We start from the raw sequence: 23578 nt of genomic DNA on the forward strand, positions 1-23578 counted from the left end.
TCCATCCAGAAAATCAAATATAGGTAAATGCTGCTGTCATGTTTATTAATCCAGGCTGACTTTACTGTCCGATTTTGAAAAATAGAATGGCTTCAGAAAATCATTTCAGGTCATGCAGACAACAACTGTGTCATACTAATTTAAGAAGATTTAGACTGATAGATGTACGGGATTTGCTGAAAAACATTCAAAATCCCCTTTTCAGTTTTAAAAAGGTGTTTTAATGTAAAGTGAAACAAGGTGGAAAAACTCTAATGTTTTGCACACTACCATGAGATGCATGCAATTTAATCAAGGTGCAAACAATTGAGAGCTTAAAACCTAGAGTAGATAAAAAAGAACCACAATGTTCTGTTTAGCTTTCAACCATTACTATGGAACTTACTTAATTGTGCATAACTGTCAGCCATCTGTAAATCTCAGAGTATGGTAATAATCTGCATTATTTTAAGATTACACAAAGATTGTGGTTTTAGTAATATCGGCAATGCTCAGTTTGGGAATATGTTAGATGCAGTTTAAAATGTGAACTTTGGTAGTTATTAGCATAATAGCACAGATGTTTTGCACAAACTGCTCCTGCAAAAAGTGAACCATGTTCTATATTACAAAAACACATTCAAAGTGGGAAGATAGAAGCATATTTTAAATGGTTGCCTTAAAGCATCTTATGGTCCTTAAACAGAAATCCTCCACAGGTCTTAGCAGATTTTAAGTCTGCAGAAAAATGTTTAATTGATGCATCAGTGGCTAATATAAGTCGGTGTCATTTTCTGTTTCTACTTTTGTGTGTAAAATGCTTAGCTTAGTTCTTACATCGTGTCTTCATCATCCATTCGGCCAAAGTAGGGGTGGCTGGAGACTGAAATTGCTGTAATAGAAAAAACAAGGTATTTTATTATGAGTGGCAAAATAAAGAGAAAGAAAAAAAACAGCATATAGGCTGATTTTCTTTCTTTTTTTATACAGCATAGAATCAAATGAGCAATGATATTCTTTTAGCCTGGGACACAGTCAATTGCAAAATACACAACAAGATGATTTGATTTGCTGGTGCACACACAGGGAGAATTGAATTTACTTTGTCATTTTCCTGCAAAATTCTAGATGCTCACTGACACAAACAGCTCCTACTGATGTTTCTGTTTACATTTCTTGAGACTGGAAGAGCATGTGTCTACCTGAAGTATATTAGCCACAGAACTGAATGGAGGATCAGTACATTCCTAAAAAGGAGCAAAAACTGAAAGAATGGAGCCTTTTTTTTAACTAAATCAAATTAATAACAAAAAATGCCGATTGTGCTTGGTCATGTTTGTATAATTCCTTTTAGCTACTGGAACACCCTTTTCTTATTGTGCAATATATGCTAGATTAATCATGAAGAAATAAAGTTTGTCATGAAAATACACAGTCTGTCTTTGTATTAAATGCAACATGGCGTGTGTACCTTCAAATTAAATTTGTACAATTTCCAGGCAATGTTACTTCTCTCTTATATAAAAATGTGACTCTAAATGTAAAAGCATGCCAAAGAAGCTGAATCATCCAAAATACAGGTTGACACTTTAAGCATGTGGCATGCTCTGGTGAGTGACTCTGGTTGCCTTGACAATAGATGATGTATATATATATATATAATATTTACCGGGTATTACAGATATGTTAAGTCTGAAAAAAAGATGTTTTTTTTTTTTTTTTGTGAAACGTAAAATCCTGTCACATCTACTTGATGCTGCTTGTAAACAATATCCTAAATATATTTAATGTTTTGGGGTAAAGAGTACAACATTTATATTGCATTACTCCAGAAGTACAGAATAATCCAAGTTTGCCATGAAATGATCAATAAATTGGTCTTTAAGTCATACCATATACATACAGCCTGCAAGTGATAAATGATTATAGGCTGAATAAAGCAGAAAATGAGTCAGAGCTCAATGCTGCTGGTGACTCTTCAAGCACTTGGCATGCTGAGGTAGACAAACCATCAGTGAAAGAAAAATGTCTTCTGTATTTATCTACATGATTTAACATCAGATAAACTTGTCTTACTATCAGGTTATTGCTCTGATATTTACGGTGCACTTCCATAACTGTGATGGCACTGCTATCTATTGTTTGTGTGATATTTATTATTAGGTTGTGGTACTAAGGCTACCAAACCTTTCAGCACATCTGAAACAAAACTTTGACATTCTGTCCTAGAGAGAGAACAAAATACCTATGCCATGCATTCAAGCTAAAAAGAGGGTGATATTCCAGCATCCATTTAATAGGGTGGCATTTTATTTGTCTGGAAATATATCCCTATTTCCCATTTTGCCAAGCTAACAGCTAAATGTTCTAATTTTTAAGAATTTTTACAATCTAAATGGAAAGTGTTTTAAATGATTAAAGATTGCAATTAGCATTATACAATTATAAATAATAGACAATGCTTTTTTTAGTTCATAACTTTAGGTTTGACTTATTATACAGCTGATGAAATTAATTTATTTCTCAAGGGGTTGCTGGAAAAAGTTTCCTAATACAAAATGCGGTACCAGTGGTTTTGATTAAAATCTAGTCTTGACAGTAGAGAATGATGATCAAAAGTGTTATAGCACATCTGCAATAGTGGGTGGATATGGTCAGAAATCCTGCGAGATGGGGATGAAAAAACTGTTTGATGCAGACATCTAAAGGCTCCCAGCCTACTGCTTGCACTGTAATGCACAATTCGAGGGTGAGTGCATCAGTTTTGACAGATAAACTGGTCACCTTGAAAAGTAATCTCCCTAAATCCACACCCTTGCCAGCCTCCCTCATTAACAGGAACATTTAGACGGTTAGACGTTATCCTGGAGCAGTCCAATCATTTACAGGGGAATTAAAATGCATGTGTCTGTTTCTCTGTTCATGCAAGTGCCTGTGTTTATATGTGCTGTTTTTATTATTCAAATATGCGTGTGTGTGTGTGTGTTTGTGTCCTCCTGCTCAAAGGCAGATGGTTGGGGTGCTTCTCAGGGCTGAAACGAAACAAAAAAAAAAAAAAACGTGGGCTAGCCGCGTCTCTCTTTAGCATAGCTCCCCAGTGAGTGACACTAATTAGTATGCACCACGCATCATAATGTTAGAGTAAGGACACACAGCACCCCCTGGCTTTAATCTAGCAAAAATGAACCATGAGTAAACAAGCAGTTTGCAGCTGTCTTTATTTAGAAGACTAAATGTGCAGACTGTATGTACCTGGTAATGCTGATATGATGATATAACTCCTTTTTTTCCCTCTCTCATTTCTTTTTCAACTGATCTTTAGGTTGTGGAATAACAAAGACTGATGGTTTGATTAAATGAGTACTTAAGGATCACATTTAAGCAAAGCTTCAACAAGTGGGAATACTAATACACAATCTGTTCTGTTCTTACCTGAAAATGTCCCTGAGACAATTTGTTAAATCTTACTCACCATATTTCTGTGGATCTTTGTCTGCTGGAATATTGGAACGCAGGATCAAATTGTTGAGGCTGTTTAAGTATGCCGGCATTGTGTGGTGCCCCTCAGGGTTGAACCAGACCTATGATCATGAAGTCAAACATTAAAAAAAAATACCCACATCATGCAGGTAAAACTAGTGTGAGAATTCTGAGAACTAGTTTGAGGAAACGTGAGATTCACAGAGCTTCAGACATTATTGTGGGGAAACATTTGCATGCTAAAAGATCACACAAATGTCGCAGTTAAACTGTATTTATGATAACGGTAATGATTTAACAGTCCGGCTCAGTCTGAGAGCATTAATCTTGCAGTAGAGTGTAATTAGGATGTCTCAAATTAGCTTTTAAAAACCCATCAGGATGGCAGTTAAAATGATAAGGAGACACACAATGGGAAACTACAAAAAAAAAAGAAAAAAGAAGTCACCTTAGACAGTGTGCGGTTGTTGGGAACAGTCTTAAGGTCCATTCGTAAGTCAGGTGGGAGTGGCATGCCAAAAGTAAAACCGCCATACCTGAAAAATCAGAGTGGACACATCGATCAAAACAAGCAGCTCTGGCTCCTGGTGAGAAATAAAATGTGACATGCACTCTGTTTTTCAGTCGTTTCTTTTCTTGCCCTCACAGCAAATATCCAACACAGAAGTGAAACCCGTTTTGAGGCAAGACCCCAAACAATGAAGATTTAGAGTCATCCAAAGCGTTAAAAGCTATTTTATCTCAACCTGAGCCAGAATGAAAAGAGACATTTAAGGGAGGCACTTGAAGTGCTGTCTCACTGTTTCTTGGTGTAACATGATGCATTTTACATGGAACTGAGCTCAATGAAAGAAAGTGTGCTTTGTAAAACAATGTACTTTTTTTTTTACATCTATGAAGCATGTTTGGTATACTACCATTTTGTATGTACAGTATATTTTTTGTTTTTGCTGAAAAAGGGTTTTAAATGTATCTCTGCATAAAAGCTGAGAATGTTACTCTGACTGTGAAATAATTATTAACAGGTTTCTGCAGCACTTTATGGCATACAGAGGAAAAGGAATAATTTGAATCAGGTGTTCTGGAACTGAGGTGCATTTAAAGCATAGAGGGAAGGGGTCCCTGAGGGCCCAGGTAGGGAACCACTGGTGTTGAACAAGATTAAAAATAACTGTTTAGTTATTATGTAAAGAAACAAAATGGGATCTGTCTAACAAGATGTTGGTGTTTTCCTACTCTGAGGATAACTACACTTTTCTAGGAAAAGATGCAAGTACTATGAATGTTTTGTAAATGATAACAGATAAAAACCTAGCAATGCCATCTACGTACGGCATTGGAATACATGGCAGTTATCCATCTGTGGGAGCATTCTTAAAGACTTATTAATATATTTCTACAAAAAAGTAACAATAGACTAAGCCATCATTTACCTGTTCCTGATGAAGTCATTAGCTGTAGCCACCAGGTAGTTCTCCACATTAAAGCCAGTCAGATTATAGACGATCTGAGACGAGGGGGCCTTCTTGTAGGGAGGCTGAGAGTTCTTATTGCATATCTGTGGCATACAAAAGACAAAAAAGCTTGACAATTGCCTCCCTTTTACAGTGATTAAAGGGGACTGGAGGGGACAAGCGAGAACACAAAAACTCAATCACTCGCACACATACTGTTCTTGTTGACCCAGTCTCACCTGTTCCTGTTGGTTGCATTTACACACACTAAATGGTTTGGAGATGTTCCCTCTGGAGCTCCAGTTGTTTGTGCTCCTTGTGCAGACCCTTTAAAATAAAAAAAAAAATGTTTGAATTGTGATAGGAAAGCTTGGCATGTGTTTTTTGATCATGCTAAAATAAAAATAAAAAAGAAAAGAAATCATATCAAAGAAAGCTGATCCTCTGTGTTTGTTGGCACCATACTAAAAAGCTGTATGCTTTCATTGAGAGAAAGGTCAATCCTGCAATGAGTCGTGAAGTAGCTACGTGAGCTTGGGTGGTTTTGTTGAAACTAAAAGTTACATTTATTCTCTGATCACAGCTTTCCAAGCTGTTTAGTATGTGTTATGTGATATTGTGTGAAACATGTGTTTGTGTGGGTTCATGCTCAACTCCCACACAGTTTTCTTTCTACCAAGTGCTGTTAAGGGACACCATGCACAAATAAAACAACAGATTGCAGAAATACATGCACAATAACGGTTAATAATATATATATTTTTTTTTACAAACTTACTTCTGCACGATTCTTTGCAAGAATCAATGATTTTTTTTCCAGCAGCATAAATCTGTGAGCAAACATGCGGACTGTTTTATGATTTTGCTCTTCTTTTTTATGTTTTCTCTTAATGATTTTTTTTAAGGGTGGCATGGTGGGGGGGTTTAAAATTCCCCAGGGTTCTGCTTCATGAGTGCCAACATTGATTTGAGGGCCTGCCATGGGAAAATATCCCCTATAAACACGAGGTGTTTATGGAATACAGATGATGCTGTCACATCGCAGAGACCTGCTGCAGGCTTTCAGCCTCATTCCTCAAACTGAGGAGCAGGGAAATGAAGAGGAGAGACAGAGAGAGAGAGAGACCAGAGAGAATAAAAAATAAAAGACTGAACAGAGGCTGTCCAGTAAAATGGAATAAAGAGAGAACCAGGAGGCACAAAAAGAATAACAATCACTGAAAAAAAGTGTGAAGACAGTTAGCAAAATAAGAGTGTTTTTTTAGCAAATGGGAACAGCTGGAAGCATAATTACATACTGGTTATCAGAGTTGTCGAGGCAGGCGTTATCGATCCCTGGGAATGACATCATGGTGTCCACCAGATGGCTTGATCTGGGATTCTGGTTACTGTGGAGTCAGACAACGTTCAGCTTCGACTTAAAGGAACAAAGAACTTTTCAAGACAAGATTTCTTGTTTTATATAGCACATTTCAGTAGCAAGAAAATTCAAGTGATGTACCCGAAAAAAAAGAAATAACACAGAAAACACAAAGAGAAAATTACATTGCAGCTGCATGGAGGTAAATAAATCATTAATGAATATGCATAATTCAAGTAAAAATGAATGATTAAAATTATAGGATAATCATTAATAAATGAATTATGAAATAATTTAGAACAAAATGAAAGTTGGATTACAGACTTACAAACTAATAATGCTTAGATAACTTTCTATTGCCACTCTAAACAAATATGGTTTTATTGTTTCAAAGAAACTGAAGCTTTACAGTTTTCTGGTAGTGTATTCCATATAAGTGGAGAAAATTAACTAAACGCTGCCTCTCTATATGTGGTTCTGCTATTAGGTACATTTGAGCCAGAAGACCTGAGAGGTCTGGCTTATTAATACACTAACAGCAGGTCTATAATGCATTTTTAACCTAAGCTGGTCAGTGGTTCATATACCAACAGAAGTATTTTAGAGTCTATTCTCTGAAAGTTGTGGATCCAGTGTAAACATTTTTAAAACTGGGGTGATGTGCTTCATTTTCTTAGTTTTAGTGAGGACACAGGCAGCAGCATTCTGGATCAACTGCAGCCGTCTGATCTAAATTTTAGGAAGATCAGTGAACACACCGTTGCAGTAATCGATTATACTAAAGATGAAAACATCAGGTAATTCTCAGGGTCCAGCTGAGATATTAGTCCTTTCATCCTGGAGATGTTCTTTAGGTGACAGAAGCCTGATTTTGTTTCTGTCTTTATTTGCCTCTGAAGGTCCAGGTCTGATTCCATCACTACACCCAGACATTTAATCTTATTGGTGGTTTCCAGCTGAATTATATTAAGCTGTCTAATGAATTTTGAACACTCTTCGCTTGGTCCAAACAAATATTATTTCAGTTTTGTATTGATTCAGCTGAAGATCTATCAAAATCATCCCCTGATTGATTTCTTCTATGCTTTTACACAGAGCTCAAATGGGTCACGTAAGTTGGAGTGAGACAAAAAGTCAGCCTGATGTGTTTTCCTGAGATTTCTTAGCAGAAGGCCAACATAAAACCTATAATCAAATTGTGCGAAAGACATGTCCACACAATCAGTGGCTGAACAACATAAGCGGATGAAAGGCAGAGATGAAAGGAAACAGGAGTAGTTTGATTTGACACTTTAGGTTTTTGCTTTGTTTAAGCCAACCCTTCCTATTTAACTCAGCCGTATATATAAACCATTACATAATAATAACCCATTGCTGATACATCAAATACAGGGAAATGAGAATAAAGTAAAATCTTTTAGCGAGGAGCTTAAACAGCATCTAACCTACATGTGTGCCCCTACCCTTATTATTCCTGTTATATGTAATCAAATGTCATATTATTGGTCTAATTTGTGTGTCAAGCTAAAGAGGTGTGGGAGGAGTGTCCACTCCAATTCTGATATGGATTCACACTTCAGCATCTTCTCCCCTGCTTCATGTCCTCTTGATCAAACAACAGAACATGTTGAGAATGAAGCAATCTCACAATCTACTGACACTCTTCATCTCTCCCCCTTTGATCAAGCATCACAGCCCTCTGCCTCTCCATGATCTCAAACCTTTGCATTCTTAGCTGGCACCTTGTACTTTAAGTCCATCTGCCCTTCAACAAACTACCACTTCAAACTGATTTTACAAGAGCTGCATGCAAATGAGGCAGAAGCGCACTGATTAAATCAGGCAATTGTAGAAAGTTTGGCTTTTCTGTTTTAAAGGCTACTGAGGTTGTTTCCTGTAAAATTTCAGTTGTATTGCTTCTTTTAGGTTATTTCCTATATCCAACATCAAAAAAGTCCAGATAAGACTCCGACTGAAATGGTGCTGATAAGGACTTTAAATTCCCCTGACCAAAAATGCCTGTGATCAGATCACATGCTTTTAGGTTCCAACTGAGAGGACTGATTGCAGCAGTGCTACCATTCGTCTGGAGCCGTGATTAGCTTGATTTACTTCTTTGATTTCAATTTCTGGTGTGGCCTGTAATTTCTCTGGCAAACAGCTCTAACCTGAAGAAAGAGTAGCTCGGTCCGATGTTGTAGAGAGCAGGGCTCAGCTCCATCTCAGGGTAATGCTGCAAGTCGCTCTTGATGGAGCCCAGGGCCATAGCAACTGTTACAAAGAGAACAGGAAGCAGGATCTGGGCGATCAGACCCTTCCAGTCTCTCCGGCTGTGATGGAACCTCTTTATCAACATGGCTGTTAGCTGCTGCCATGCCAGGGCCATGCCTGACAGAGTGGATGAACTGGTAAGCTCTGAAACACAGAAGACATCAACAAAATATTTAAATTAGATAAGCATTTTGTTCAGTATATTTTGAATAGGTAGGAGAAAATAATTCCAGAATAGTAATTATTACCCTATTAAAAGAATAATGAAGTGTGTAAAATGATTAACCTTTTATGATATAGAACACCATAAATGTGTGTATTTAAAGTGGTTAGTACTTTTTAAAACAAATAATTAGGTGAAAACTTGAAGTTAACCAGATAACCTCCCTTCATTCTGTCTTTTCCTTGACAAATCCCCCTGTGTTACCTAACCTCAGTATAAATACAGCTGTTTGTGTAAGGTCTTTATGGTAAAATGTTTACTACCCATTATATTATTATGAACAAATGGTTAAAAGAGAGACATTGTTTAAAGAAACCTAAAGATAATAGAAAAACCAAAGAAGAAGGAAGTCCTTATTGTATGCTGAGAGCTAAATGAAACATTTAGGCCTTTTTGCAAAATACTACATGCAGCACAGAACTAAAAACTGAAAATTACTCTAAGGTGCTAACATGCTAACTGCATCTTCGTCCTGTAGGGATGCAAGGATCAGTCCTGTGAGACAGCCTCTTAGTGTGGAAGGATTTATATCAAACCATATAAATGTGTAAGAATGGCCTAATCCAAACAAAAGTCAACACAGAAACGGGGAAGAAAATCTATTCATTGATTTTCTCTGTTCATTCTTAAAGAAATTTAACCACTTCAGAAAGAGGAATATTTCAGTTTCTTGACAGAAAATCCGTTAAACTAATTTCACTGCAGTGAAAAGTTATTTTACAAAATTTTATCTCAGCACGTTTATTACAAACAATCGAAAATCTAAATAAGACAATTTTTCTTAAAATTAGTGCATTTTGTCTTGAATGGAGGAGGTAAGTGAAACACTTTGCCAATGGAACAAGAAAACATACATTTAAAATAAGAAAAAAAAATACATTGTCTTAATTCTAGTGCACAATATCTAATTATCTTATTTTAAGAGTGAAAAAACTTCATTCTAGATTGCATTAGCAAATCATCTTATTTTCCCTTTCAAATTGAGGGTAAATAAGCCTAATTTAAGAAATGTTGACTTATTTCTAGATCGTTTTTGCGGTGCAAATGCGCTCCACATGTTTTTTGATTTTAAAGTTTTAAATAGATTCAAGATGTTCCCTTTTTCTATCCCTCACAATTAGGCACTACAATATGTTGGTTTTATGATATGATTCTGCAATAAAATACAGTGAAATAATGTGGGATGACAATTTCTGATCAGATGAAAGTAATGTAAATATTTTTAAATGCACTTTAGGTGATAAATAGAATGCTAAAATACCATAGTTGGAACACAGCAAGAGAAAAGAAGCAAATTGAGCAATGAAAAAGAAATACAACTCACTGATCTTGTCACCAAGGTTGCAGCTGCTGTCGTTGGAGTCTGATGGGATGCTGTCGATAGAAGAAGTGTCAGAAACCGTCTCAGAGATAGAGAGGGGCTGGTACTCGCCTTCGGGACCTCCGTTAGTCAGCTGGAGGAACACCTGCATAGATCCAAATAAACAAAAAAAGTTGTAGTCATTCATGGTTTCATACTTTGTTTTAATATGCGCCCATGTAACAGCTAACCTCTTCCAGTGTGGTGTCAGACACGCCATAGCCTCCAAGCTGAAGATCGTCCAGGTTTGCATCAAGTGCTGTCAGGAGGGAGCGATATGAAGAGGCGTTGGAAGAAGTGAAGGGGGGCAGAGAGTAGACCACATCACCCCGCTGGGTTTCTTTTAGTCTTGCTTCAGGAAGATGAGCTTGGATGAAGGCCTTCAGGTCAGCACCATCAACGCGCTCGGCCTCTGGGCTTTGGATCTTTATCAAACAGACAGACAGAAGAACACAATCTTTTTTTTTTTTGTCATTTCCTTAAAAAAAAAAAGTTGAAAAGTGACACAATTCTCTAAGATGGGGAAACATTTCTCTGCTTATTACAGTAGAACTATAAACCTAACCCAAAGTTTGCCACATCTCTCAGTGTAAGCTATTCATGTTTTCATTTCAAATATCCAACTCATCACAAGTAATGAGCTAGGATTTATTTTCCACATGAGCAGTAAAGCTCCCCCATTATACATGACTATGAAATGTTTAATTCATGTTGAAAAAGAAAAATCCCTGCTTGTTATGATGTACCACAGATATAAAGTTACCTAGTTCTTTTTTTGCACTGAAATTCCTGCATGCCTGTGAGGGTGATTACCTTCTTGGTGAGGGTGAGTTTGTAGCCTTGACCCAGCTTGTCTTTCAAGTAGAAGGGTGATCCGCAGCATTTCAATCCACCTCTCTCCAGGAAGGCGATTCGGTCACTTACCACTTCAGCCTCGTCCAGGTGGTGGGTGGACATAATAATGGTCCGGTCTAAAAGGACACACATATATGAGAAGCTGCACCGTTGACTCAGGGATTATTAAACCAATAACTATGGCCTGAACAGAGTCATCACAAGGGGAAAGAAACAAGAAATATCTTCATACAAACTGTCCCAAAAACCGGTTTATGAGTGTTTGTTTCTGAAATACACTAGAAACTCTCAGTGCAATAACATCTGAAAAAGCCAATTTTTGAACCTTTAATTACTGTAGGGGTCAAAACTTTACATACATCCTTCTGGGTAATACTGCAAAAAACCACATTGTCATTACAGCAGCTAGTTTAAGACTAAAATAACTCAGAATGTTTGCAGATTAGATGGTATTTATTTTTATAACATACCCAATGGAATCCCTTGTTTCTGCTTCCAATCTAACTCAAAATATAGCCGTGAAAAATAGAGCAAGCATTTTAACTTATCTTTTGACTCATCACACAGTACGCCTAGAGTAAGTTCAGGGTTCAGTTTTGCACATTAAAGGCAATATCATGAAAAATTCAAAAAAGATGAAAATAACTAATAGTCAAATATGAAGAAAAAATACATAACTAAAAGATACATAAACAAGGAACAAAAAAGTTTGCCTGGAAATGATGTTAGGTCATTTGTTGCCTTTAAACCAAGCAACTGATAAATAATTTGGACACTAAAACAAACATGCAGCAATTGTAACTCATTCTGAAGAAGTAAAGTCTGCTTCACAGCTGTAATAGGCAGAGTTGAAGATTGAATCTTCGAGTTTATTGTTCTCTGGAAACTCAAACCACTGACATTAAAGTAATTTGTTGACACATTTTCAGTAAAGGGACCCTTTTGAGATGCATCGTGTTGGAAATGTTATGATTTGGACACTATGTGTTGCCTATGACTCAGTACAAACTGCTCTTACCTAACCTCTTATTTCTATATGAAATACAAAAAGCCTGGAAGCTTAAACTGTAAAATAACAAAAATGTATGGATGATAGTAAAATAGGTCCACTGACATTTTCAGGATTTTTCTTGTTGTTTGACCACATTGCTGTGATTTTAATTTTGATATTAAATGAATTAGCAAAAAACGAAGTAAACTTAGCAAATAACCTCAATATAACTTTCTTACTTTGACATTGGCAGACCATGCAAGAAACTTTGCAAATTGATATTTTCCAGCCCATGCATTGTACTTAAGCACTTTTAAAAGAGTAGGTTATCAAACTTTTACTGCAATTCACAGCTTAAAGTGACCTCATAATAGATACTGATCACTAGAATCTTAGTTTCTTTAATTAAAAGTCATAATATATTTGCTCTAATAATGACTGAGTGGATAAGATAATAATAATAGTTTGTATTAAAGGAGCTAAACAGATATGTAATGCCACAGTTTCATTAGTTAATTACAATTTGTCTGAGAATATTACATTTATTAGGGATTAGACCAAAATGTGTAAATCGAGTGTTCAATCCAGTTGCACTCATTTGCAGTGTTAATAGCTGTAAATGGTAATTTAGCAATAGTTACTTAAACCAAGTTATATTCTGTTTACTAAATCAGTATATAGTATGTGAGACTCACTCTTCTTATGCTGAATAATGATGTCCCATATGCTGCGTCTGGAGCAGGGATCCACTCCTGTTGTAGGCTCATCCAGAACCACCAAGCGAGAGCCACCGATGAAGGCGATGGAGATTGAGAGCTTGCGCCTCATGCCACCTGACAGGGTGTCAGCCCGCTTGTGTCGGTGAGCGTACATGTCTGACTCCCCCAGGATGCTAGAAGATGAGTCAATAGAGACATTTAACGTAGGGCTCATGTGAACATTTTTCACTCTGTTAAGACTGAATGTTGTATTGCTTAATTTGCCATCAGAAGTTTCTGGAATTGCGAGAGCTTTTTGCCTAAAGGCGAAAGCTTGATTCTGCTTCTCTAATAAAATGGAAACCCCCCAGAAGGGGTCTCATGATGCAACATAGCTTAGGATAAGACAGAATAAAAAATGACCCCCGCCCCTCACTTAAACTGGTTCAAGACGATGCAAAAAGGACTAAAATAGATTATATCACATGCTCTTGTAAAAATATTCCTCCAAATTGTTCCATCTAATGCTCTGTGGAAAAATATATTATTGAACTCATGAAAAGCTGACATTAAGCTCATTTCAATGGTCTTACTTAGACCTAATTTTACAGAAGCCTTAACATTCTAACAAATCAGAGTGGTTATTGCCCTAAACTCAAACAGAATGTTAATTTAAAACTCTCATATTTTACACAACCAACAACCAGATCTTTTTTTGAGCTACCGTTTCCCCTATGGCTCTCATAAATCCAGACTTTTAACTGGCACATTATGTTTAAATCATTTGGACATATTATAAACATCAACCCCCCGTGCTGATTGATGTGTCACTTACGTGCGGACTTGTTCTCGTAGCTCTCTTTGTGACCAGTGTGGAGCCTTGATCTGGCCGTACAGCAGCAGGTGTTCCTTGACAGTCATGTAGTCAAAGAGGACATCATATTGCATGCAGACCCCCAGCTCTCTGCGAACTTTCTCCATGTTTCTCTGCATGTCTTTGCCATACACCTCAATAGAGCCCGATGTTGGGGGATATAGGCCAGTCAGAAGGGACCTGTATACAAAGCAGTTTTTGACATTTAGTACACAGTTTGAAAATACAGACACAAAAGGCTATGAACCCCATTAGCATTCCTCTTTATTTTTCATTTTTCTCTTTGATAATTACTTATTGTTCCCACAGTTATTATGAGGCAGAAAAAGTAATAATTCTTAGTATTTTTCAGAGTTATTTAATCTTGTAATGCTGATAAACTCATTACATGTCCCCCTGGATAAGAGCATCAGCAAAATGAAAAAAATAATTGATAAAGACCCATTGGCTTAATTTCTACTGCTGTGCATTTGCAGTGCCAGATTTGAACAGAACAATCTCTCTGTCTGCACTGAACCACTAAAATGATTAAAGGGATGCACTAATCGAATCTTGAAAGAGCCTGCATTGGTTATAACGGGTCAGGACACACATACAAGCTGACAAAACAAAAAGCAACAAAAATGGATCAACCGTACATGGTAGTTGTCTTGCCAGCACCGTTGTGACCAAGCAGTGAGGTGACATGGCCCTCATGGAAGTTGACATTAAGGTTTTGAATAGCTGCCTGGTCATCATACAACTTGGTGAGACCATGAAGTGAAACTCCCACTGGAAGATCAGAGAAGTCCTCCCCAGACTGGTAAGAAAGGCTGTTTTTGCCTGATAGGAACATAAAAGTGAATCAAATAGCAATAAAAAAATTGTAATTAAACTTAATTAAAACGAATAGAAGTATGAATAAAATTGATCTTAGGGGAAAGAAAAAGCAAAATAAATTTACCTTTTCCTTTACCATCTGCAAATACAGGCTGGTTGTCCTGCATGATGTTGGAGAATAGGAGTCCTTTGCCTGTATTGGTGTTGGTCTGCAAGCTACTGCACAGGTTGGTCCAAAAGGAGAGCTGGAAGGGGAAATACCATGGAGCTGGGATGCCATATTTTCCTGATGGATTATAAACAAAACAAAATGGAAATGTCTTTAAAAAAAACACATATATACAAAAACAGTGTTGTCAGAAGGGACCCGCATACAGTGTGAACAAACTTCACTAGCCCTCTTCAAGAAGAAACGGTAAGATAACAAATTTATGCTATATTATAAGGTCAATTTGGCTCCTAATAGAGAACATGTTTGTTTACTTGAGTGAACACTCGTTTTATGTTGCTAGCTATCACTATCTAAGTTAACCAATCACACAAATTAAAGAACTGGTGAAGAATCTTGTAATTGTTAACTTTTCAAACTTTAATAAAGGAACTTTAATAAAGCACAACAATATAGATTATATATATATATATATATATATATATATATATATATATATATATCCGTTTATGACCCAGAAATGGGTCATAAAATTGTTTTTAATCCAGCAGTCTTTATGGATAGAGAAATATTATAAAGAAATGTATCAGGAAGAAGCACAAGCTTAATAAAATCAATAATCAGTTCACCTGGGAAGACCATTCTGATGTACGCTCCGATGAGGAAGTACAGAATAGAGTCAATAAGCAGGAGCCAGCACAGCCAGCCAAATGTTGCTGTGTCTCCAGCTATGGGAGAGCTGTAAGAGTTGCTCCACTGAATTCCTGAAGGAGAAAAGAAAAGTGAATGCTTGATTCAGCTGGCTTAGATGTCAGAAATATCCTGATGGTATTCAGATATTCACATGCTCTTACCTTCTCCTTGGGCCTCATAGCGGGAAATGTATTGACTGGCGTAGCTGAAACAGGTCGGCGAAAACAAACTCTGTAAAAATATTTGAGGCATTTTAACAGGGGGGTTAGAAGCAAAACATGATTTTGTCAAAGAATATTTTACTGTGAAAAAAGAGCATACATGTTTGTATCTTTTAGAATAGAATACAAAGATGCTTCTCGAGGGAAAATGGGCTTTAGATCTTAATAGTCAAGAAGTCCGACCTCTAACTAACACTCATCACAGCAGGGAGTTAATTAAAAATAAACTGCCCAGAGACTCAAAAAATGCACAAAAAAACATCTCTCAATGAGCTGGAAAATAAATCATGATGCGAGCTACAAAAAAACAACTTTTTTTTGAGTCATCATAACTATACCATAACTGTCTTTTGGTGAGAATAATCAAAACTAGCTTTTTTCCCCTACGTATCTCTAAGGAACTATATCCTAGGGCTTAATTATTACACAGTTTAAAATGCTAGTTTTATTTATATTAGAATAAAAGCCAATTCATAGAATGCTCACCAAAGCGCTCTTCTGGGAAAAGTTTAGATTAGTCTCCATGGACATGACTACGATGAAAGGGAAGAAGCTGAGGATGTAGATAAGGCTTCCGCTTAGGCCAGCGATGTAGGTCTTGTCGAAGAAGGAGCTGATCAGGTAGCAGAAGGAAAGGATGCTCAGCCCAAAGTCACAGATGTAGAGGAAGATGAGGAAGCCGTCGCTTTTGGGCAGGATGTTTCCACACTTCAGCACCAGCGTTAGGATGATGATGGTCACAAGCAGGAAGGAGGCGCACTCCAGGAACCAGGCAAAGAAATGGCTGACTGGATTCACACCCATCATTTTCATGTACTACAGTGGGAAGGGAAACATTGAGAAAACATTGGTTTATACTGATGAGTCAGAAAAGGAATTCAACACTTGAAGATGTTTATAAACCCCAAATCTTTTATTTTTTCCACATTAGGTCACATTACAGTTGTCTACTTAAATGTATATTGAAATACATATTTTAAAAAATGCGACAAAATTTTGTGAGATTATTTCATTGGACATAGCGCTACAGCCTCCTTTCACTATAGTTAAAGCTGCAAATCATCTGGGATATGTTTCTTTTACAATAACACGTTAAAGGTATACTATGCAACCGGTGGTAATTTTCCAGCGAGGCTCCCCCCAGAGGGCGAAAGTAAAAGTGCACTGTCGTAAATATGCTCAGCTGTTCTCCTGGTTTCTCCGTCAAGCCAGGCGCGGTTGTTTTGAGCTTAGCAGAGAGGTGAACGCAACGAATCACCATGTCTACTGCGGTAAGTGACTATTTTGTTGTTTTGTTTTCATACATTATTTGTTATGCATGTGTCTAAATAACAAAGATTGTAGTTAGCCAAATTCTCGCCATAAAGCAAGACTGACTCTCGCGATGCACGAGACTTCTGAGCCTGTGGGTGCGGGCCGAGGGCTCCTGCAATTGCAAGTGCGGTATTTCCCCTACAGACCACCAGGGCGGCAGAGAAAACCTTTGTTCGACCTGAAATGACTAATTTAATCATCCAAAACGTTATGGAACACAATAATTAACTGAAAAATGTTGCATAGTATGCCTTTAAGAGGTTTCAGTTGCTCAAACTCATACAGATTGGATCAGCTCTTGTACATCAATTATCCAGTTTAGCCACAGATTCTTAAATCTGAGATTTGACTGGTTCATGCTTTATACCCATTATTTTGTGCCTCTGGTTTTATTTTAGGGTGAATCTCCTGCTGAAAGCTTTATCTCTTGGTTAAATAAATAAAGAACACGGTTTCTAGTTTTGAGTTTGTAAAACATTTAAAAACATTCTGCTGCACAGTTCTGACCTCTGTGTTCCTGTTTCAAATTATAATACTAAACACACAGGATTTTTGGTTCGAACATGATATAATCTTTAAAAAATGTATGTGTAAATGCTTTACAACAATGACTTGATTTTTCAGAGGTAGGTATATTTCTAACCAACATTTTTACTTATTTGCAAAAATAATATTTGAAATCCAGCAGGTCAAAATACAGTAACGTCAATTTTCAGAAAATATAAAATACCTCATGTAGCCTCAGCTCTCTCTCCTGAACCAGCTTTTTCACAAAGTCAGCCACAAACAACACCCATGGTATCATCAGCAATAGAGGGAAGACAAAAGAGATGGCCTCCAGATACCTGAGAAATACAGAGATGCCAGCTGTCAATCAAGATTCTCTCCAAACCCAGCATCCGAACAGATGGAAAGCCCTATCATTCAGTCACTAGCCTGACAGATTGAAAAAGAACATGGAAATGCTGACAACTGCATTGTCATTCTCATCCTACTGCTGTTTACAAAAATAGAATAATCTGTATTTTGGCTTTGTGTTAATAACTCAAGCTAACAACCTGAAAAAGTATAGATCAGTGTATGCAGTTTGCCATTTGCTTAAATATTGTACAGATCCTTTTTTTAAAGTTGTGCTGTTTAGGTAATAAATCTAAATAAAAGAGAAGGAAAGGAAGGCTTGTAGACTCTTGTAGCCAGTCAAAAGGCAGACAGCCAGAGAGAGAGAAGCTCCCCTGGTGCTTTTCAGATGAGATACGAGCAAAGTTAAAAGCTGCAGTCGAGGGCAAGCACACATTTAGGCATTAAGCTTAACAATGATTTATTGAAAACCATGTTGCACGGCAATGGATAAGTTAATGTCAAGCCCATGTTGGATATGTTTGGCAGAGAGAGAAAAGTGGTGTTCCTTAAGGAATTTTTTTTATAGTTCTGTTTGAGTCCCTACAGTATTCAAAATATAGAAGGTCTTCAAAAATGAATGTGGAATTACAGTGAATGTCAATGCACATGATGCAGAGCTAATTGGACGATGACAGGTTCTTGTGAATGACTACTTACTGTTATTCCCAAATGGCAAATGAATAATGGAATAGCATACATTATTCCACATCAGTGCTTGTTCCCCCTCAGAGAGAGTCTGTATCCTTACATGCTACCTTGCTTGCAGTTATCTACTGTCTGCATATGCATATCCTTGAAAGCAGAAAACTTACTCGTCGCGCAAATAGCATGGATAGGGGAAGGACTGCAGCTGCACTGCTGGCTCTGTGACTTTCTGCCCAGCCTGGGTTTCAATGATTGCACGGTCGATGTTCTCCTGCAGGTAGACGAACCCTCGGTTGTAGCGCATGGTATGGGTGGCCGAGATGTGGTTGTCCCTCACAAAGTAGGGGTTTCGCACCCTGTCTGTACGCATTACATTGTCCATGTGCATTCTGATGGTATAGCTGACTTTAGGAGGCAGTTGGGATGAAGTTGCATCTTCAGTCTTAAAGATGACACCTTAAGAAAAAATAGCACATGTATGTATTCATAACTTTGTTGTTTGTTATAAACCAAAGCCTTTTTATGTTAAGCCTGCTAGTTTTGGTGCATTAATAACAGCTTTAAGAAAAAAAATCCACCAAATAATCCACAAAAAGTGACACATCACACAGCATGACTCTGTTCTAAAATGTAATCTGTAATTCTTCCATTATTCAGTGCAATAACAGCATCCCTTTGATCTTTTTTTATTTCAGTAATCTCAATGGAGTAAAATAAGTCACATTAAACCCTGTTGTCCGAAAACCCCAACTCCATAAACATGGATGACCTGATATTTACTCACTTGCATAGAGCTCACGGTTTTTGGCGAGCTCTTGCGCCACAGTGTTGAGCTCTTCAGCGGAGTCAAAACCACGATAACGGTCAAATTTGATGCAAGAGGAGAGCTTCACCATCAGGTTTGACAAGGTGCTGATTTGATCAAGTATTTCCTTGTTCTTGTGAAGCATCTCTGTAATGTTAGCTGTGAAAAAAAAAATTGAAATTAAAATGGTGCAGAAGCATATGACCAAACGGGATAGATACTTAAAATTTAAGCTTCCCTTTAGTATTGTAGGGAAATGTGGAAAAAAATAGGTCAGAAGGACAAAAGGACTAAGAAGATAATTTCTAAGGAACTGCTCAGTTATATCAGCCTTTTATCTAGGCTTGTTTGTAAAAAGAGAGAAAGATTCCAAAATATAAGAAGAAGGCTAAAAAATGCTACATAAATACATATGTTGTTTATTTTGTTGTAATGTAATATTCTGTTTTCAATTAAATCCTTGTCAAAGGTCATGCATGTATATACACGAATAAATATAATGATAAATGAAGTCTGCAGAGATATTTTAATTTTGAAATATTAACCTGATATAATCAGATAGGGCAAAACGGAGTTTAACAAAACTGCACACTACAAAACTTAAGGTGGTCTATCTCTTTTCATTTTGGGGCTATAAACATAAAACAGTTTCCAAAACCTTTAGCCTTTACAACTGCAATAAAGAAACACGAAAAGGAAGAAAAAACACTTCTGTGCAGATTCTAAAAGCCTTTCCTGCTTGGGCTAGAAGGCCTTTCTTTTCGCTTTGAGCTTATTGTAAACCAGAAACTATCACTTTACAACGTTTGATTTGATTTGGGAACAAATCTTCACTGCATCATCAACTCAAAAAACACAAGTCCCTTTACTTTATATTAGTGTACTTTATTATGTGTGAGTTCACATTTAAAAGATGAGATGTGTTTTCAGTGGTGCAATTGTCTGAATCTCATTTCACAAATTCTTGGCTTTTCAGTTCGGGTTTGATCCATTTTACCAAAGTTAATTAGAAGAGTGAGGAAATACGCATACCGTAACATTGGATGTTATTCATTAAAGCTTCATTATCTCATATAATGCAAATATTACTAAATGATTATTGAATCTAACTAGCGTTCAGGTTTATGTGCTAGAAGATGGGAAATGTGGAAGAATATTAAGTGTGGAAAATGTTTATATGTAAATGTTGAAACAGTGATTCTTTTTTTTTTGCATTTCACCATTGCTTTTAATCTAACAATGCCCTACTCTGTTCTTTCAAATCATAACCTGGAATTAGATTCTTTATGCCCATAATCCCAATCAGTTCAAAAACTTGAATATCAAAGGTAGACAAAGGAAAAAATTAACATAAGCTGTAAATCCCCCTTTTAGCACCTAAAAGGTAAAACAATTTTTATCTTCCAGTAGTGTGGATATTTTATACGAGTTATAAGTGAGAGAAAAATCTAAGAGTAAGGCTGGTATCTGCAGCTACCAAAGTGAGACCCACAAATGCACACTTACAGAAGCTGCTGAGCGTCTCCTTTATGCTGTCGACATTTATGTCTGTCTGCATCTCAATGAAATTCTTCACAAAGGAGTTGCTGAGGGAATTCTGGCAGAAAGGTGGAGGGAGTGAGAGAAAGAGAGAGAGATTGAAACTATCAACATCATCAAGATTCAGCTGCAAGAATCCATCGAAGACCACTGCAAGGTTTATCTCAAGATTTTCAAACGACAGAGAGTAGGCTGGCATAATCAGATATAAAAAAGTAGCTCTGAGATTTCATACCTGCAGCATTGGCAAAGTGGAGCTGAGTAATTCGGCTGACTTTATGATGTAATTTGAGGATTCGATCCAGTCCTCCGAGGATTTTTTAAGATTTGCAAACTCGTGCAAGGTTGCATTGGCCTGAGCAAAGTTAACACAAGGACAGCAAAGAGTCAAAAAGTTGTATATCAGCAGAAATTTTCAACTTATTGTGTGTATGTGAGTTTGTGTGTATGTGTGATTGCAGGCTACCAAAAAAAAAATCAGATAGACTTAAAATAGAATCGTGGTTACAAGTAATGCATACAAATGTCTACACATAGGGAACCTTACAAGTCTTTTTCTTTCACTGCATACCAATGCTTATGCTAGATTTGAATGATTTGGCATCCAAATACTCTTAAAACATCAAAACACCACTTCAATCTTTGAGTCAAACGCTCTTAGTACAACAGATGACCAAATTAGAGTGCAGAGGGGATCTTGCTTTTCAGTGGCAGCCCTTAGTCTCTAAGGAAAAGTGCTCCTGGATATTAGTACTGCAGAGTATTTACAGTCCTATAAATTCCCCTGAAAACTATTTTTTTTCTGTCTGGCTTTTATCTTGAGTTCAGTGTGAGTTCCATCAGATCTGTTTCTTAAGTTTTATTTTTGTTTAACTTTTGTTGGTTTTATGGGTATCTTCTGTTTGTTTTTTTTTGTTTTTTTTTTAACCCTTTTGCAAAGCAATTTGGTCACATTCATATAGAACATTAGGACAAAGAATCTCCCATGACTCAGATAATCTACAAATATGCAAAGGTGAAGAGGTTAATTCCCTGATGAAAGTGTACCTAAATAATAAAACGTGTAACCTAGTAAAACATGGAATTGCATGCTAGTGAGTCAGACATGCCTACAAAGAGAGGCTGTCCATTCTTTACAGCTTAATGGTAAATCATCAGTATCATTAAGTAGGTACACCATGTGTATTTAAAAAAAAAAGCCATTTCTGTGTACCTTTTTCATTATGTCCCTGGTGGCTGGTGTGTCGGGTGTGAAAAGGATCTGGCCCATCAGCATGGGTTTCAGGAAGGCCCAGGCGATGGCTCCTCCTGTGGTGTTGACCATGTCCAGGTACATGTTCATGCAAAAGGGAGCTGAGCAGAGGAACAATAGAATGTAGGAAAAATAAGGTAAGGGAAAATAGGAAAATATACAAATTTAAAAATTGTGGAAAACTGAAATGGAAAAAAAAAAAAACTACCTGCGATATGATATTGCCTCTACTTTGAAAAAGATATAGGTCCATTAATAACTTTTATATCCCTTCACTAGACTTGACAGTTATATAGTATACACCATCACAACTATGGTGTATAGTATACACCATAATTGGGATTTTAATCTGCCCAGAAAATCAAATATGTATTTTTTTGCCTTCTAGATAATTTCTTTAGATAATATATGAACATTAAATGTGTGTTACTTTATATTGGTGGACTGTTTATGGTCTGATCAAATAACAAGGTTTGAAATTTACAATTTACTTGTAGCATATCGGAAATCTTCCTTTTTCCTTATAAAGGAAAGTATTCAACATTTCAGGATTAAGGTAACATGGGAGAAGTTGCTTGGCCTCAATTAGCTTTGATAGTCGAGCTCAATAGATAGAGGATTATTTGTTCCCATTAAGATTTTGAAGATAAGACCTTTAAGCAGGTATTAAACATACTTTTTTCCCCCAGCAAATTCAAATGTCTGTATTGGAAACTATTTTTATCAGTGCGATGTAATCTTCTCATCTTGAATGCTCCTTTTTTATTACCTTTAAGCAAAAAACTAATTCCAATTAAAATAAACATGGGCTTAATATCATGTGTAAATAATCAATATAATCTGTATCACTTAGACAGTATTCAAATAAATAAAACTTTCAAAACTACATTTTAGTTTATTAGATGATTTACTTAGGTACTATAGTTCAGCCTTGGGTAGAATTGTACCCTCATGCTTTGTTCCTCCTAGCTTTAGCGAGGCAAATGAAAACACACGTCTCATCGCAAATAATTTCAGAAAGTGATCCAGCTTGTAAAAACTGTATTGCACTTCCAACATACAGGCATCCTTTGGGATCTTGAACCTCTCAATCATCTCAGCCTTCTTTTGGTTGTCAGGGAAAGAGGGTCCTGTTTCAGACAGCTCAGGCAATTTGGAGATTCCAAACAGAGCAATGATGCCGTTACTGCAGAGAGCACGGGAAAGGGTCACAAACGTAGCTTTAGTGGACATGCTGCGTCTCATTCCTCTTCCCATCTGTGTACAGAAAAAAAATACAATAAGACAACAAGTTATGGATGACATGTAGAAAAGTAAAAATCTTCAGCCAAGAACATGTCGACAATAAATCTAAATATATTTAAATCCCTGAAAGCTTTCATAGAATACTCTGCAGGTCTTTATTTTTGCTACACTATTTGCTGACTACATTTTAACACTAAAATGTTTAAAGAGAAAATAATAAGCCATTTTAATGAACACGCACTTCTGTAAATTCACTGCTGGATTCCAGATTTAAATCTTTGACGGAGAGCAGGTAGCTTTCCAACTGCCTGACTGCAGGAGCAATCTTGGTCATCATTTCGGTTGCAACCTTTGCTACCTGAGCCATGACACCAACCAGGCCCTGGAGTTCCTCAGAAAACATCGCCTGCAAGAAGAAGAAGAAAAAACTC

The 23578-nt window shown here is 36.9% G+C and overlaps 1 protein-coding gene across 1 annotated transcript in view; it reads right to left on the bottom strand.

The window, feature by feature from the left end:
* The window catches only part of abca12 (ATP binding cassette subfamily A member 12), a 72199-nt gene that overhangs the window by 16364 nt on the left and 32257 nt on the right, over positions 1–23578 (bottom strand). The window contains exons 34-58 of the mRNA XM_015379958.1: positions 23389–23553; positions 22964–23159; positions 21864–22003; positions 20886–21005; positions 20618–20708; positions 19091–19270; positions 18474–18762; positions 17492–17606; positions 15934–16263; positions 15388–15457; positions 15163–15297; positions 14489–14650; positions 14184–14367; positions 13507–13725; positions 12669–12865; positions 10941–11098; positions 10319–10552; positions 10092–10233; positions 8442–8688; positions 6212–6301; positions 5153–5240; positions 4893–5017; positions 3908–3995; positions 3452–3560; positions 817–871 (exon numbers count right to left, since the gene is read on the bottom strand). Coding sequence (XP_015235444.1) covers positions 817–871; positions 3452–3560; positions 3908–3995; positions 4893–5017; positions 5153–5240; positions 6212–6301; positions 8442–8688; positions 10092–10233; positions 10319–10552; positions 10941–11098; positions 12669–12865; positions 13507–13725; positions 14184–14367; positions 14489–14650; positions 15163–15297; positions 15388–15457; positions 15934–16263; positions 17492–17606; positions 18474–18762; positions 19091–19270; positions 20618–20708; positions 20886–21005; positions 21864–22003; positions 22964–23159; positions 23389–23553 — 3929 coding nt within the window. The remainder of the gene's footprint in view (positions 1–816; positions 872–3451; positions 3561–3907; positions 3996–4892; positions 5018–5152; positions 5241–6211; positions 6302–8441; positions 8689–10091; positions 10234–10318; positions 10553–10940; positions 11099–12668; positions 12866–13506; positions 13726–14183; positions 14368–14488; positions 14651–15162; positions 15298–15387; positions 15458–15933; positions 16264–17491; positions 17607–18473; positions 18763–19090; positions 19271–20617; positions 20709–20885; positions 21006–21863; positions 22004–22963; positions 23160–23388; positions 23554–23578) is intronic.

Source organism: Cyprinodon variegatus, unplaced genomic scaffold, assembly GCF_000732505.1.
Source record: "Cyprinodon variegatus isolate N-32 unplaced genomic scaffold, C_variegatus-1.0 Scaffold204, whole genome shotgun sequence".
NCBI lineage: Eukaryota > Metazoa > Chordata > Actinopteri > Cyprinodontiformes > Cyprinodontidae > Cyprinodon > Cyprinodon variegatus.